General features: G+C 41.0%; 1 protein-coding gene across 2 annotated transcripts in view; it reads right to left on the bottom strand.

The window, feature by feature from the left end:
• LDAH (lipid droplet associated hydrolase) overlaps positions 1-15,745 on the bottom strand; it is a 106,730-nt gene that overhangs the window by 22,513 nt on the left and 68,472 nt on the right. For both annotated transcript variants that reach the window (XM_042891683.1, XM_042891675.1), the window contains one exon: positions 14,604-14,844. In XM_042891683.1, the coding sequence (XP_042747617.1) occupies positions 14,604-14,844 (241 nt within the window). The remainder of the gene's footprint in view (positions 1-14,603; positions 14,845-15,745) is intronic.

The raw sequence follows: 15,745 nt of genomic DNA, 5'->3' as shown, positions 1-15,745 counted from the left end.
TTCCTCAAGTCTTTGAACTTCTTGTTGACTGAATGTCCAAAGATCATTTGCTTGCTTATTTGCAAGAAAAAGATTAGATTAAGGCTAGATTAATTGTAAACTCACACTGGAAACTGAGCGGTCACACAATGCTGCCCATGGAAATTAAAGATATTCCATAAAGACAATTGTGTTTCAACACAAAAAAAAATGACTTCCACATGGTTGCATATATCCATAAAATACAAACTGGAGTTGACTACTTCAGACCTAGCCCTGATAAATTTTGAGGGACATACATGCCCCTCAACATTTAAAAATTGAATCTGTGTTGTTCTGTGTGGTTTTGATCTGCAGTCAGCATCTTCATTACACAAAAACAATATCATATTCTTTGTTATGCTAAGGAGATTAATTTTCTGTGACAGAAATAATAGACAGAAAGAGATGCCATACGAATGAAACAGCAGAAACAATACAAAGGACAAAAAGATCAACTTAATTGGCTAAGCACTTAAGGAAATAATCAGAACAGTTCCTTTTCCAACAAAAATGAGTGGTTATGAAGATAGCCCCAATCTAGACACTTTAATGGATACACACCACAATCTTCAACAACTTGTTCAACAGATAATATAAATTTTACCCCACAAAGAGTTACCCGAGCTCATTTCATTTCCCCACTGCTGTTGGCTTCAGATTATGTTGACTCTATCAACAAGATTGTGGCTGTAGGTGTAAATTTATTATGCCCCACACATCAAAATATTGCTCTATTTTGTAAGTTAGTAGGAGCTATGCTCTGGAATAGGTACAAGGAGAAACATGAAGCCAGATTTTTACTTCAAGGCTTTGACAGTGCAATTTCAACAGCTTTAAATTTGGAAGAACACCCCTATATGATTTTCCAAGGTGGACAAATTCACTCACAGGAACGGAGTGGAGAAAGACTTCATATGCCCCCTACTTCTGGCTTCCCCTGATTCTGTTTTTTACCTACAGACAACCTGTTTCAGATGCATTTTTTCCCCTCAGTTTTCCAAGTCGAATGTCATTTAGTTATTGTATTTTTCAAATACCACTTTCCAACTGGCTTCTGTCCTCCCTCATGTTTTAGGCATTTAATATGTATGATTAAAACCCACAAATCTGAAATGCAATCAGATCCCACAGCAGATCCCTCTGGTTCTTCACAAATCTTTGGCAACTCATTTGTAATACAAAGGAATATTAGAAAGTTGAAATATCAGAGCCAGTAAAAGGACATCCATTTTACAACATGTATCATACATGTGAAGGGTCTGGAACACAGGCCATATGAGGAGAGGCTGAAGGAGCTGGGAATGTTCAGCCTGGAGAAGAGGAGGCTCAGGGGAGACCTTATTGCTCTCTATAACTTCCTGAAGGGAGGTTGTAGTGAGCTGGGGGTCGGCCTCTTCTCTCGTGTCATTAGTGATAGGACCAGGGGGAATGGTTTCAAGCTACGGCAGGGGAGATTCAGGCTGGACATGAGGAAGTATTACTTTTCAGAAAGGGTGGTCAGGCACTGGAATGGACTGCCCAGGGAGGTGGTGGAATCACCGAGCCTGGGGGTGTTCAAGGAAAGACTGGATGTTGCGTTGAGGGACATGGTTTAGTAGGAGCTATTGGGAATAGGTGAACGGTTGGACTGGATGATCTTTTAGGTCTTTTCCAACCTTGGCGATTCTATGATTCTATGATACAGCTGTAGAACTCATAAGAGCTTGTTAAGGCAAAGAATAAACAACAAAGACTTTCGAAATCAACAAATATTTAGAAGTCTCTTAATGAACTAAACTTTAACATTAACCAAACTTTAAAGCTCCATATTTTCAAAAAGGCCTCAGGCCTTTAAGGGTCTACAGTGCCTCTATTAACCAGCAGTGCAGACTTCTCCACTGTGGAGTTTTTCCCCTTTGGAAGCATTTCATTCTGACTGTTGTTCATAGCAAGACAGTGGACGGGATGGGCTTTGGCTACTAGTACTTTCAGCTACTAGTTCCTATGTAATTCAATAGAACTTTTAAATTAGTGTGTTAATATTTACATTTGTTCAATTTCTAACTACCGTTTGCACAACACTTGTCATTGTGGATGACAAAACTGCATTATTTCCCCAGGAAATCCCGTGAAGAATTCCATTCTAATAATTAACTGAAGTCTTATCTGAATCTACTCTGTTGCACCTTATCTCTGCTACCACAGATACTAAATTATTATTCCTTTATTTGAAAACTCTTATGTTGTTGACTTTTCTCTTGTTTAGTCCAAACAATTCTAACTTACCATATTTTCAATATCTGTCATAGGATTCACATACACAATGCAGATATCTGAAGTTTAATTCTTCTCCCTTCACATCTGTCCTCTTCCCTTCTCCAAGTCTCTCTTTCCTGAGCAAGTTTCATCTCTTCATATTGATAATCTGATTCCGTTAGTTACCTACGTACGTCTGTTAGACCAACTAACAAATAGCTTTTTATTTTATAAAGACTTGCAACACTACTTCATTTTTCATACTTTTGTAATTTACATTACCTGCATACCAGCTAGCTAAGCTACCATCCTTCACAGTGCTACTTTGAACTCTCAGAAGATCTCTGTCCTTTGACCTTAATTTCACAACTTTCAGGAGGGCACTTTTGCTCATAGCTATATGCAAGATTTTTTTAATTCTTCCCAATAAATTCTTAATCATGTATTATTTACTAAGTATGTCAATGTGAGTAGTATCTTCATAACTTAAGAAGCCAAAGCCCCCACGATGTTGGTTTGATTGACAGCGATCCAGCCTCTGCAAACCCATGCATTCTTGCAAATATTCCTTTTAGGAAGCACAGTGGTTTTAATAACCATGTCTTGAGCCTTGTCAAAAACAAGAAATCTCATTCCATTGTGGTTAGTTGTAACAATCTTTCACTATCTACAGTTTGTTTCCATACATCTTTCTTTCTCACGCTGACTTTCCAGTTTCCCAGGACATTTCTGATGCTCTGCCTTGGAAAACCATCATTTACTGTCAATTTTTTTTTTTTTTTTCACAGAATGCATCTGCTATTTCACCATTTGCTAGTTAATTGCTTATTGCTGTTACTTTAGACTATTATTTGTGTTGGCCAAGGGCTGCAGTAAAGACCGGGGACACATTTTGTCAGGTACTGGCAGTGCTACACATAGAAAAGCCTGAAATGATGCTTTCTTATGTCACACGAGGGAATTCCAAAGAGCCTCCAAAAATTCTTGGTTTCCCTCTCCCAGAATGCTTCACTGAGGCCTTCCTGAGTAAATTTGCCTGGCAGCAGGATAATTTCACAATAATCTGGTATTATGAAATGCCTGAGAAATATTTTACAACACACAAAACATTGGCAAGTTTTAATCCCCATTCCTGGCTTCATTAAAGGTAAATTGTACTGCATATAAGTAAATTGACAATTTGTTGGTAAATGCAGCAAAAAGGAAAGAGATCCTACTGAAAATTGACTGCCTGATTATTATTTCTTAATTAAGAATTAGGTGCACTGTGCAGGACTGCTAAAGGTCCCAGTCAGGAGTTTGGCTTTCAGTGTGTCAGAGGCTATTCAAACTATCAGGAAAAACATCCTTTCTGTTCCACAGGTTTAACAGTCTATTTCTAAATCAGTGGCTGTGCAGCACTGAATTGCAGATATGCATGCAGAGATTTGCTTGTTTTTCTGAGTGAGGGAAATGAGGTAGAAGAAGAAAATAGTTTAATTTCAATGGGAAGATTCTTGCCAAGGATTACTATTTTCATGTGCAACAGAAAATCTGCACCTTGACATGTTGTAATACGACTCTTGCAAATGTTCTCTCAACTCTAAAGTCAAATTGCTTAAATTGCAAAATGATTCATCAGTTCTAAGTGGGATTCTCATGCTCAACTGAAATGCCTTGCATAAAGCAGACTGAGCTTTTGAAAATATTTTTTCCTCAGGGACTGTATTAGTGTTTGGTCGGAGCTTTTTTCCTGGTCAGTTGCCTATCTTATTGTAAGGGTCTTCACGGGAGTGCGACACTGGTTTCCTTTCCAGCTGATCCTTTGCTCTTAAGGAAGCAATCTCTGTCATTCATCAGACAGACTGAGAACACAGTGGTACAAACTAATAATACCAAACAGCAGTGTAATTTCCTATGGGGAAAACATATTTTCTGCTGGTAATTATTGCCAACAGCAATCTTGGAAATATCGTATAACATTGTTTAAAACATCAAACAGAAGGAACTGCTTAGTGTCAAGGATGACTAAAGCAGGAACATGGGCATCCACACATGCACACACACATTAGTTAAAATGTTGATGTTTAGAGGCCTAGAAGATGTAAACATTGACTTTTGGTGCTGTTCAGTTTACATTTGAATTTAGAATGACAATGTACTAATTAATACAGAATGATTAACACAAATAGGCAGAACTAGCTGCATTTGTTACGACAGATTTAATCTGCTTGGTACTAAAGCTGCAGAAAGATCAGAACTACACAAGAAAACTGGTCAGCTGTGCTTGAGGAAGTGTACTGATGGCAAAAAATAAACAACAAGTTATTCAACAATAATATTCAGGTGCTTTACAAACAATAGATGCTTTGTTAAGGAGTGTGAAAAGCACTAATTTACTTTGTGTGATGAAGCATGTGCACTGGAAGTGAGCTGTGTGCCCGAAACTGAAATGTCTGTGGACTTAATCCTGCCCTGAATTACTTGGAAGCAACTCCCATTATCTTCAAATGACAGAACTAGTCCTCGGCTGGGGAAATTAATCTTCAGTTTAAGTTTTCACACAGAGAACAGTTGGCTGGGATGGCGAGATATTTGCTCTATTCCAGATTTTTGGTTGTAGCAAGTATCTGCTCTCTTCTTCTGTAAGAGGGAAGGGATGGGACTGGTGTTGGTGGTGTTTCGTCCTTCAGAGAGAAGACAGGATGGAAAGTGTGCAGCAAGTCACCATTCCCACACTGTGCTTTCTGCATGGGCTTTACTGGGAATACTGCTTTCCTAGACAAGTGTTGAAACCACTGACTCACTTTATGGAGATCTGTTTTAAGTGGCTTTCTGGATTAGAAGGTGATGCTGAACTCCCCTTGTGGATGCCGGATGCTGGATGGAGCTCAACAACTTGAGTACTGCCTCCTGTGAATGGGGTGAACTCCTCTGAGGTGGAGTGGATTAATAGGTAGGAAAGCTCATTGTAAATACACTTAATCATTGCTCTAAACAGTAAGCAATCTTGTGAACTGGAATTGCTCAAGACAAACCAGCATTTCCTTCAAAGACCCATAACAGTGCTATACAGAGATGTTCATCGTGTGAAAGGAGAGCAGACAATGAGCACTTGTGGATGTTGTCCTGACAAGAAGCAAAAGCAAAGCATGTCATGAATGGATAATCTTTTTTTAGGAAAGACAGGCCAGCAAGGCCAGGTGGTCAGGTTGCTCTTTATGTGAGAGAGTAACTAGAATGAATCGAGCTCCGCCTGGGGTGAATGATGATGGAGTGGAGAGCTTGTGGGTGAGAATTAAGGGCCAGGCTAATATGGATGACACTATTGTGGCTGTGTATTATAAGCCACCTGATCAGAAGGAGGAAGTTGATTAGGTTTCCTCAAACAACTGAAAACAGCCTTATGATTCTGGGCACAGGTTCTACGGGAGACTTCCACCATCCTGATATTTATTGTATTAGCAGCATGGCCAGGCATGCACAGCCCAGGAGGTTCCTGCAATGTATTGAAGATAACTTTATAATGCAGGCGGTAGAGGAGCCAATGAGGAGAGGTGGGCTGCTGGACTTTTGACCCTCATAAAGTTTGATAATGATACACAGCTGGGAGGAATGGCTGATGCACCTGAATGCTATGCTGCCATTCAGCAAGACCTGGACAAACGGGAGAGTTGGGTGGAGAAGAACCTGATGAGGTTCAGCAAGAGCACGTGTGGACTCCTGCAGCTGGGGAGAAATAACTGCACACATCAGTACAGGTTAGAGAGATGACCTGCTGGAGGTAAGCTTTGCAGAGAAGGATCTTGGTGTCCTGGTAGACAACAAGTTGGCCATGAGCCAGCAGTGAGCCCCTGTGGCCGAAAAGGCCAATGGTATCCTGGGGCGCATTAAAAATAGCATGGCCAGCAGGTCAAGGGAGGTGATCCTTCTCATTCTGCTTTGACAAGGCCACATCTGAAGTACTGTCGAGTACACTAGAAAAAGTCCAGCAGAGGGTGACAAAGATGATTCAGGTCCTAGAGCACCTCCCATACGAGGGAAGGCTGAGAGACCTGAGTGTGTTCAGCCTAGAGAAGACTGAGAGGAGATATGATCAATGTTTATAAATATCAAAAGTGCTGGAGGCATTTGGATGAGGCCAGACTCATTTTAGTGATGTGTAGCTATAGGACAAAGACCAATAGCCAAAAACTGGAACATAGGAAATTCCACACAAATATGCTAAATAACATTACAGTGAGGGTGACAGAGCACTGGAACAGGTTGATGAGGTTGTGTAGCCTCCTTTGGAGATATTAAAGACTTGTATGGATGACTACCTACGCAAGCGGCTGTAGGGAACCTGTTTCAGGAGGGGCACTGGACTCAATGACCTCTACAGGTCCCTTCCAACCCCTGATTCTTTGATTCTGTGTGAAATATTGTGTTAGCTGAGTATAGGAATTATACACAGATTGTGTTGCCCTTAGTTACATGGAATACATTAGAATCATAGAATCACCAAGGTTTGAAAAGACCTCTAAGATCATCCAGTCCAATCGTCCACTTATCACCAATAGGTCTCACTAAACCATGTCCCTCAACACAACGTCTAAGTGTTTCCTGAATGCCTCCAGGGTCGGTGAGTCCACCATCTCCCTGGGCAGCCCAGGACCTGACCACCCTTTTGAGGAGTATTTCCCAACATCCATCCTGAACCTCCCCTGGTGCAACTTGAGCCATTCCCTCTAGTCTATCACTAGTTGTAAGGGAGAAGAGGCTGACTTCCATCTCACCTCAATCTCCTCTCAGGTAGTTGTAGTCCTCAGTTTTGTAGACACTGATCTCCAAAAAACTTTAAGATACAATCTGTAGTTTCCCCATGAATACGGCATAAGCATGTGCTTAAGTACTTAGTTGGGACTGCAGAATATATACGCTATCTTGAGAACAGACTTAAATTAATCAAGTTAAATTCCCAACCACTGAACATAACTATGACAGAACCATGAGCTCTACTTTCAATATTACTTGGAGAAATTTAAGCAGACATCTCTCAGGGAAAAGGCATAGTCTACTGTGGGATCTTTTACCTGAACTCAGGGTGTTTCATATTGAGCCTTAGGAAAACAAGGTGACAACAGGCAAATGACAGTGGGTAACAAAAAGCAACTGTAGCTGCTAGCATTTAACTGGCATATACTTATTTTCAACATCCTTTCCACTTTGCTGATTACCCTTTCCTTTCAGTGCCATTTGCAAGGTATTGCTAGACTCCTTGCAAGTCTGTGGGAGTAAATCAGATCCCTAGGGATGAAACCGCACCAGGGGTGAATAAACAATCTCCCCTTCCCAAGCCAAATCCCAAATGGGCCTCACATTTCATGGAAATTATCAGCAGTTCCACTATCAAAACATTCACGCCTTATGAGTAATATTTACGATGGGAGTCTTTTACATTGAGTTTTTCCCCCAAGAAGAGGAATAATTAGCAGAAATAAAACCAATGAGAAATTTCCACATTATTACTATTATTTTCACAAGATTTTCACAGGAAAGTAAAAGGTTTTGCAAGTAATAAAAGTCCCTGTTAAATGTCTTTCTTTCTTTTGGAAATGAGGTAAATTATGAAGCAGATTGACTTTAAAAATAAATAGAACTATAAATATATAAAAGTCATTGCTTTCCTCCAGTAATTTAATATAAGCATCCTACTTTTAAATGGGGAAAACTTTAGTTCACTCCCAGAAAGAATAAAGCAGATGTGAGCTTTTTCCATTGGCTGAAGTGCAGCCTTGGTAAGGTGAGTTGTTCGACAACATTAAACAAACATTTTAGTCAGGCATCACACAGGAAAATAAACAGTAGCAGAGGAAACATGAAAATATTAAAGCCTGTTATTCTTTGGCCCCTTTTCCTGTGAAGCAGGTGATAAAATATTACTATGTTTCCACAGGTAAGGAAACACTCTTAAACACTCTGCAGAAATACATATTACGATCATCACTTAAAATGTCAGAAGTGGATAGGACTCAACTGTGACAGCACACAGGAGCCTGCAGGGAAACACGGCAGGAGCAGGACAAGGGGAAATGGTTTTAAGCTGAAGGAGGGAAGATTTAGGTTGGATGTCAGGGGGAAGTTCTATACCAATGAGTGGTGAGGTGTTGGAACAGGCTGCCCAGAGAGGCTGTGGGTGCCCCGTCCATCCCTGGAGGTGTTCAAGGCCAGATTGGATGGGGCCCTGGGCAGCCTGGTCTGGTACTAAATGGGGAGGTTGGTGGCCGGGGGTTGGAGCTTCATGATCCTTGAGGCCTTTCCAACCCGGGCCATTCTGTGATTCTGTGAGCAGCTTTAGCACGCTGGGTCAGACTGTGGGCTGTCTACAACAGCCTTCTCATCCTGTGCTGGCATCCTGTGCATTGTGCTGGCAATTTCTGCTCTTCATGAAGTTCTGTCCACCTATACATCATCTCTGAAAATCTATACAAATTTAGCTATAAAAGTAAAAAAAAAAATCCTCAGAATGATTTCTTCATTGTAGGCAGAAGTTTACCTATGTAGCTGATGAGGTTTCTGCAAGTTGCTCATGATGAACATGTCTAAATATATATTTATAAGGTTAAACTAGTGGTCAAGAAGGTTTCAGATCTAAAACTGTTGCCTTGAGATGTACCTCAATGAACAGTTCTGCCTATGATCAGCTACGGGATTCAGGGCAATGGCTCAGTGCTTGTCTTGAGCAATGCTCCTTGATGCTCACTGGTTGTCTTGAATATCAAGTTATTTTTAAAATGTTTTTGATATAAAATGACATTGCTATTTCAATGTACACTAAGAAGATAACTTTGACTAATACTACATAAACTGCTAGTAATTAAAAAAAACACAGATCCCACAGATGAAAGTAGAATATAATATGCAACGTCCCCTTGGCCTGACATGCCTCAATGGAGAGTTTAGTTCCATACAACTCCAATCAAAAGAGCTCTGCTTTCTGTGCTAGAGTTAGAAGGGCTCATTGCATCTTCCATTCCTTTTAAGAGTTCAATTTTAATTTCAGTGTGAGAAAACACCATTGTACATAGCTTTCTAAAGAACCCATTAGAGTGAGCAAAGTGCTTATTTCACCATTTCACATGAATTTGTTTATAAAATGCTTGCCTAATACTTTAAAATAATATATAGCTCTGAAAAATATCAATTGAATAATTGGAATGGCTCAGGATTCTCAGAAAAGTAATGCCACACACTGCCCTTACCTGTGTATTTTAGTTAGATAGGTATTTCTACAGCAATTTAGCCTCAAAGTAGTCTTCTCCAAAAATTTCCTGTTTTTCTTGTCAGGAAGTGGAAGCGAAGATGTGAAATGAGTTTTCAAATAAGGTAGGAAGTACACAATAGGACTATGTCAGCAGAAACCAGCAATTGTAAATTTTAATGCAGTGAAAGCTTAGGATATCTGCCTGTCCTTCCAGCAGCAAGGGTACAACTCAGAGGACACTGCTTTCTGATGCCAGCAGCAAGATGAAGAGCCAATAGCTACAGAGTGGCAGTACAGACAGTTTGGGGCACCACAATATAAGAAGGACATAAAAATATTAGAGAGCATTTGAAGGAGGGCTATGAAGATGGTGATGGATTTGGAGGGCAAATTGTATGAGGAGCAGATGAAGACCACTCATAGTATCATATTTAACATCTCTTTGTTTAAGAAGAGAGAACTGGAATAGATCTCAGGATATGATAACTCCCAAGATGGGGATAATTCAAACATAGCATTAAATTTGCCAGCTGGAGACAAAAACTGAGTTAACACAAAATCTTATATTCCATCATCATAGAAGTCTGCAGTAACTAGAAGCCTTCATTTCACTGGCTTCTGATACAGATTTGTCTCCCAGATGCTACTTGCTAGTTCAGAAAACTCTATCCCATGATAGAACTCCCTTCTCTGTGGCATTTCAGGCATGTAATCTTGCCATCCTGTACAGATAAAGAACAGAAGTAGCCTAGATTCTCTCAGCTGGGCATCTGATCTCTCAGACAGGATTGTGGACTGTATGCAGTTTCCTAACTTAGGCTTCAAAGTAGTTTGCCTAACATTGCCTTACCACTTTTTTTTCTCTGTAAAACGAATGAAATACAAACCCCCTACATGAAATCTGAATGCCTTCACATTTGGTGCAAGATAGCGTTTGAATCTAATCTGTGGCACTTTATCTTCACTCCTTGTTTTTTTACTACATCTCTTGGACTCATAAATTAAAATGAAAATCTACTGTCTCCAGCTTTCATTTGTGTGACAGCCGAAGCCTCTGTGAAACTTTCATTTCATATTTCTGAGTTCCCCCCTCCCCAACCTGCATGAATTCCACAAAGCAGACCTTTCCCCCTCTCCATCGCTCTCCAGATTTCTGTATTCCCCTGTATGAATAGGTTAAACAAACAGGGAGATTCCTCAAGGGAAGTCATAGGTTCAAGATCACAAAGGACAACCACGTTTGGGCCAGTTGGAGGTTTTTCTTGCTATTGTGCTTATCTGTATCTTCCCTGTCATCCAGACATTAACCTCTGACCTGTGAGTCCGCCTCTCAAAAAAGCCTTGCAGTGTTTACCTATTATGTAATGTCTGTGCTTTTGTGGAAATTCTGCAGAAACAAATGGAGGAAGTTTGCCAGTCAAACTGGTGGACAATAAATCCTGTCCTATGTAGATAGAATGGTTTACTGTCACTGTAAGTCTGCTACTGGCATCTGTCACCAAAGAAATGTTTACAAATTTCAAGAGGCTGGAGTGCCAAAGCGTTCCAGTATTGAACAACTATACAATATTTGTGGAATAACCACTGCTGTACAGTACAGGGGTATCCTTGTATTCAGCGTGAATACACAGAATGACAGTTCAGATAACTTAAGGTCACTAATGTTCAATTTTTCTGTCTATTCATCCCAGACATTCAGGAATGTAGGCATCCCAATTCCAGTTAGTTGTCATACTTTTTCTGCTCTAAAATTTCTTTGCCAAAAGCTTAAAACCCCAAACTGTCTTCAGATTCCTTTGCTTACTTCCAATAGGTTCATTTATATTTTTACATCTATATTGTCTATGTAGATATAATATATATATATTCTCTATATTTACCTCTATATTTTATTTTGTCTCTATATTCTACCCTACAATCACTTTTCTTTGCAATCCCTGCTCTCTCTCCTCTTTCTGCATTATTTCCCCTTTGGGACTAGACTTTATATCCCATTACCTTTCTGGACATTGTAATCACAATGCTTCTGCTGTTTGACTGGGATTTCTCCATTCTGTCAGTTGTAAAGTTGGGTCAATGGAAAGCTTAGTTTGGATAAGAAGTGTGAGCAAACATAATCTGAAACAGTGGGATAGACAAGTAATACAGTTCTTCCTTCACAACACCCTAACCTGTTTCACTGAGGGCCTGATTTTGTTGCCACTGTAGGGATCTTTTCATAGAATCATAGAATCCCCAAGGTCGGAAAAGACCTACAAGATCATTCAGTCCAGCCATTCACTTATCATCAGTATTTTCCACTAAACCATAACTCTCAGAACAATATCTAAAGGTTTCCCGAACACCTCCATTGCAGTGATTCAACCACCTTCCTGGGCAGTCCGTTTCAGCACTTGACCACTCCTTCCAAGAAGAAGTTTTTCCTAGTGTCCATCCTGAATATCCCCTGGCACAACTTGAGGCCGTTCCCTCTAGTCCTGTTGCAAGTTATGTGGGAGCACTTCATCCCATTGGCCTCAGCCCCGCTATCCAGCCTGTCCAGATCCCTCTGTGTGGCCTTACTACTTCCAGGCAGATCAACACTTTCTCCAAACGTTTTTTTGTCATCTGCAAACTTACCGAGGGTGCACTCAATGCCATCATTCAGGTCATCAATAAAGATACCAAACAGGACAGGCCTGACCCCTGGGGAACACTACTTATGACCACGATCACCACTCATGATTCTTGATCTCAATGGGAACAGCACTAGGTCTTATAGTTCCACTGCAATTAAGTTTTCAAGCCTCATTTCCTTTCAGAGGAGAGAAAACATTGTTGTGACTAAGCTTTGGATGTGGTAACAAATCCCTGGCAGGTTGGTTTGTTTTAGCGGACGTACTAGTCTTAAGGAAACTTTTACCATCTTTTCTGCCCTTAATCACAGCTTTTATTACGATTACAGTAATGCAACAGACATACATGCCAAAGGCAATATGTGTATTTTTAATGAGTTGACATGCAACCTTCCTGGAGAGGAGGAACATCTTAATTTGCTCAACATTTCTCAACCGTATCTAGCAGTTTGTTAAGGGACAAGGTACAAATCAGAAAAGTATTTATCACAAATTCAGAGGTTTCACTAAGTCACAGATGGGCAGTTCTGTAGGATAGTCTCAGTTTTTGTGCTAAGCTTAGCAAAGTTTTACTGAAGCATTACACTGCTGTTCACAAAGAATACAAGAGAAGGCCAACAGGCAATATCCAGAAAGCTTTAAGGTTATTAATCCATGCATGTGGTCCTGAGTCACTGGACTGTAAAATATCATCACTTTCCAAAGATGGAATCGAAGAGGAATTCTGCCTAAGAGATGATATCACAAGCCCAGAGGAACTAGTTGCATCAGAAGGCCTATTTATTCAAGTTTTATAAGACATTGGCTCACAGGGACTTTCATTCTGGTATAATGAATTCAGTCAATAAATTGAACATAGAGATCACATCCTATGAGAACAAGCCCCTTCAGCCTGGCTTCTTGCTTCAATTTTCCTTGCAGTTTGGACACATCAGTGCACCCAGAAAAATTACCTCTGGCTGTCACGTCAGGACAGACACACTTGGGGACTGAAAAACTGAAGAGCTGGGCTCCAACAGCAGCACATCAAATCCGCCCTCTTAAAATATTCCTGGCACTGCAGTGGTCTGTGCCAAACAGCACTTACAAACAATGACTGGCCACAATTTTCTGGAGGTTAATGCAGGCCAAGGACCACTTCCACCACAATCCTCGATGCAGCTACCTGCTTTGAGAGCTAGAATTTTATCTGTGTAGACCAGAGTATTCCTGGCTTGTGGAGAATGACCCCACAGACCTTCACATACCTTTCTCCGAGACTAAACTAGCAAAGGAAGAAGCCTGAATTCCTACGGTACATATGACTGCAGAGATGTTTTCTCTTTCATCATCATAAAATTTCCATAAATTAACAGGAACTCAAACAGCAGACCATATGACTTCCATCAGGAGTTTACATTATCAACCAGCAGCCTGACTTTGTCAGGTACAGGGTGATGAAACGGAGCCACTATTCTTAGGGCAGTTTTGTACAACATAAACAGCACTGTCTGGGTTTGTCAGCAAAAACCCTGACTGCCCATCCTGCTTGCAGCCTACAGGCTGCCTGTACAACCCTAGAGGCGAGTCTTTGGTACAGAGCAGCACATTCACAGATGAGGTTAAAGGGACTTGCAAGCACAAAGTCACTCTGGCACATCTGTTCGGACGATTAGGAGGTAGAATTAACTGATAGAAGACAGAACACAACTGGAAATCTAGGAATGTGTTTTTACTACTATTAATGCAATCTAAACTTCCTTCTTGCTGTTATTACTGTGTTAGCATGTCAATTCTATTCCAAATTGTTTTCAACTGCTAGCTTACTAAAATACCTGGAGTATAGCACAATTCACGTTCTGGTTTTCATTCTAAATGTAACATAATTTATCTGAAATTATTCCCTTTCTTAAAGCTGTTCCTTTTGCTAGAACATGCAAACTATGCATATGGTGTGCCATATCATTGGAAGGACATTAATCTTCTGTCTTTGCCCAAAAAAAGCATTGAAATTCTGTGCACAAAGTAACTTCTATGTGTCTCTTCAGGCTGAAGGCCTTTTCCTAAATTCACTAATGCTCCAATTCAGATTACAAAAATGACAGAGAGAAAGAGTTAAATCAAGGCTTAATGAAACTTATGCGGAGAAACCTTTGTGAAACTGATTACTGATTTATTTCACTACCCAGTATGAAGGAAATGCAAAAAGTAAGGAGGGATGAATAAAGATCCACTGCAAAACTACGGTTTAATCACATGAGATACTGCTAAAAGTATACAGGTCAGGGTTTTCTTAACAAATATAGATGCTTTGGGAAAGTATTTCATTTGTTATTTTTCCTTGAAGACTTTTTGTTTTTGAATTGACAAACTGAGATTTTCCTGTAGTCTTTAATTTTAGAGAATTTTCCAATTCACAATTTATTTGTGCTTTAGTACTAAGCTTTTGTCTGCAAAAAGCCCAATCTACCTTCGCTAAACGAGAACGACACAAAAGCTGAGGCAACCAACAAACCCCACGTGCTCACCGATGCAATCCACGCTGAAGAGATTTACGGAGGTCGTTATGGAAGATTCATCGCAGGTCTTCATGCCCCGCAGAGCAAAGCGCACGAGGGAGGCCTTGACGCCCTCGGGCAGGAAGGACAGCAGGTAGACGGGCATGTAGAGGGCATAGCGCAGCTTGCACAGCAGCGGGGTCATCAGCTTGCCCTGTGGGGACTGGGCCATGCGCTCTATCGTGGGAAACAGCAGCACGGAGCGGAGGACCTGTGCGACCAGGAGAAAATGAGAGTCAGCAACACCTGTGGCACCCAACCAAGCCTTGCAGGCGCTGTCACCCGGCTGCCACTTGGCTTTGTCGCATGCAGGCATACAGATAGGCTTTTTGAGTGCTCTGAGCGCAGAATCGTAGCATTACTTGAGTTGGGAGAGACCCTTAGAGGTCAGCTGGTCCAACTCCCCTGCAACAAACAGGGACACCTACAGCTCCATAGGTGCTCAGTGTCCTGTCCAGCCTGACCTTGGGTGTCTCCAGAGCTGGGGCATCCACCACCTCTCTAAACAACCTGTTCCAGTGCCTCACCACCCTTATTGTAAAAAACTTCTTCCTTATATCCAGCCTCTATATACCCTCCTTATGTTTGAAACCATTTCCTCTTGTCTCATTACAATGGACTCTACTGAAGAGTCTGTTCTCTTCTTTCTTATGATAGAGGCTGAAAGCCTGCTCCCATCCAAAGATGGCTATCATCTTAATGTTTTCCAAAGACAAAGTTAGGTTGGGAAATGTAGTCTAAGGATGGGAGCACACAGTGGGGAGCCCATCTGGGACAGAAGGCACCAGTGTCCAGCAGGCACTGCCCCACCAGAGGGCAGCAGGCAGCCCCACATCCAGTATCCGGACTGTCTGACAGCACACAGGGTTGTCAATGGGCAGCTCCACATCAATATTCCTGGTAAGGACAGGAGCATGAGAGCACAACTCCACCACGGAGATGTACACAGTGATGCACATCACTGCTTTTAGCATGCTAGAGTGAAAGATATGTGTTTTAAAGTGGGTACTTCATATTGTGATAACAGAATACACGGCAGCCTTAAACTAGCATAAAAGTAATTAAAAATGCCACCCACAGTAACTAAAAGCAAATTAATGTATGCACTCTCT

The sequence above is a fragment of the Lagopus leucura genome, unplaced genomic scaffold (genome assembly GCF_019238085.1).
Source record: "Lagopus leucura isolate 7727_CA_CO unplaced genomic scaffold, USGS_WTPT01 Super-Scaffold_73, whole genome shotgun sequence".
Taxonomy (NCBI): Eukaryota; Metazoa; Chordata; class Aves; order Galliformes; family Phasianidae; genus Lagopus; species Lagopus leucura.
This window is presented reverse-complemented; position numbering and strand designations above follow the sequence as displayed.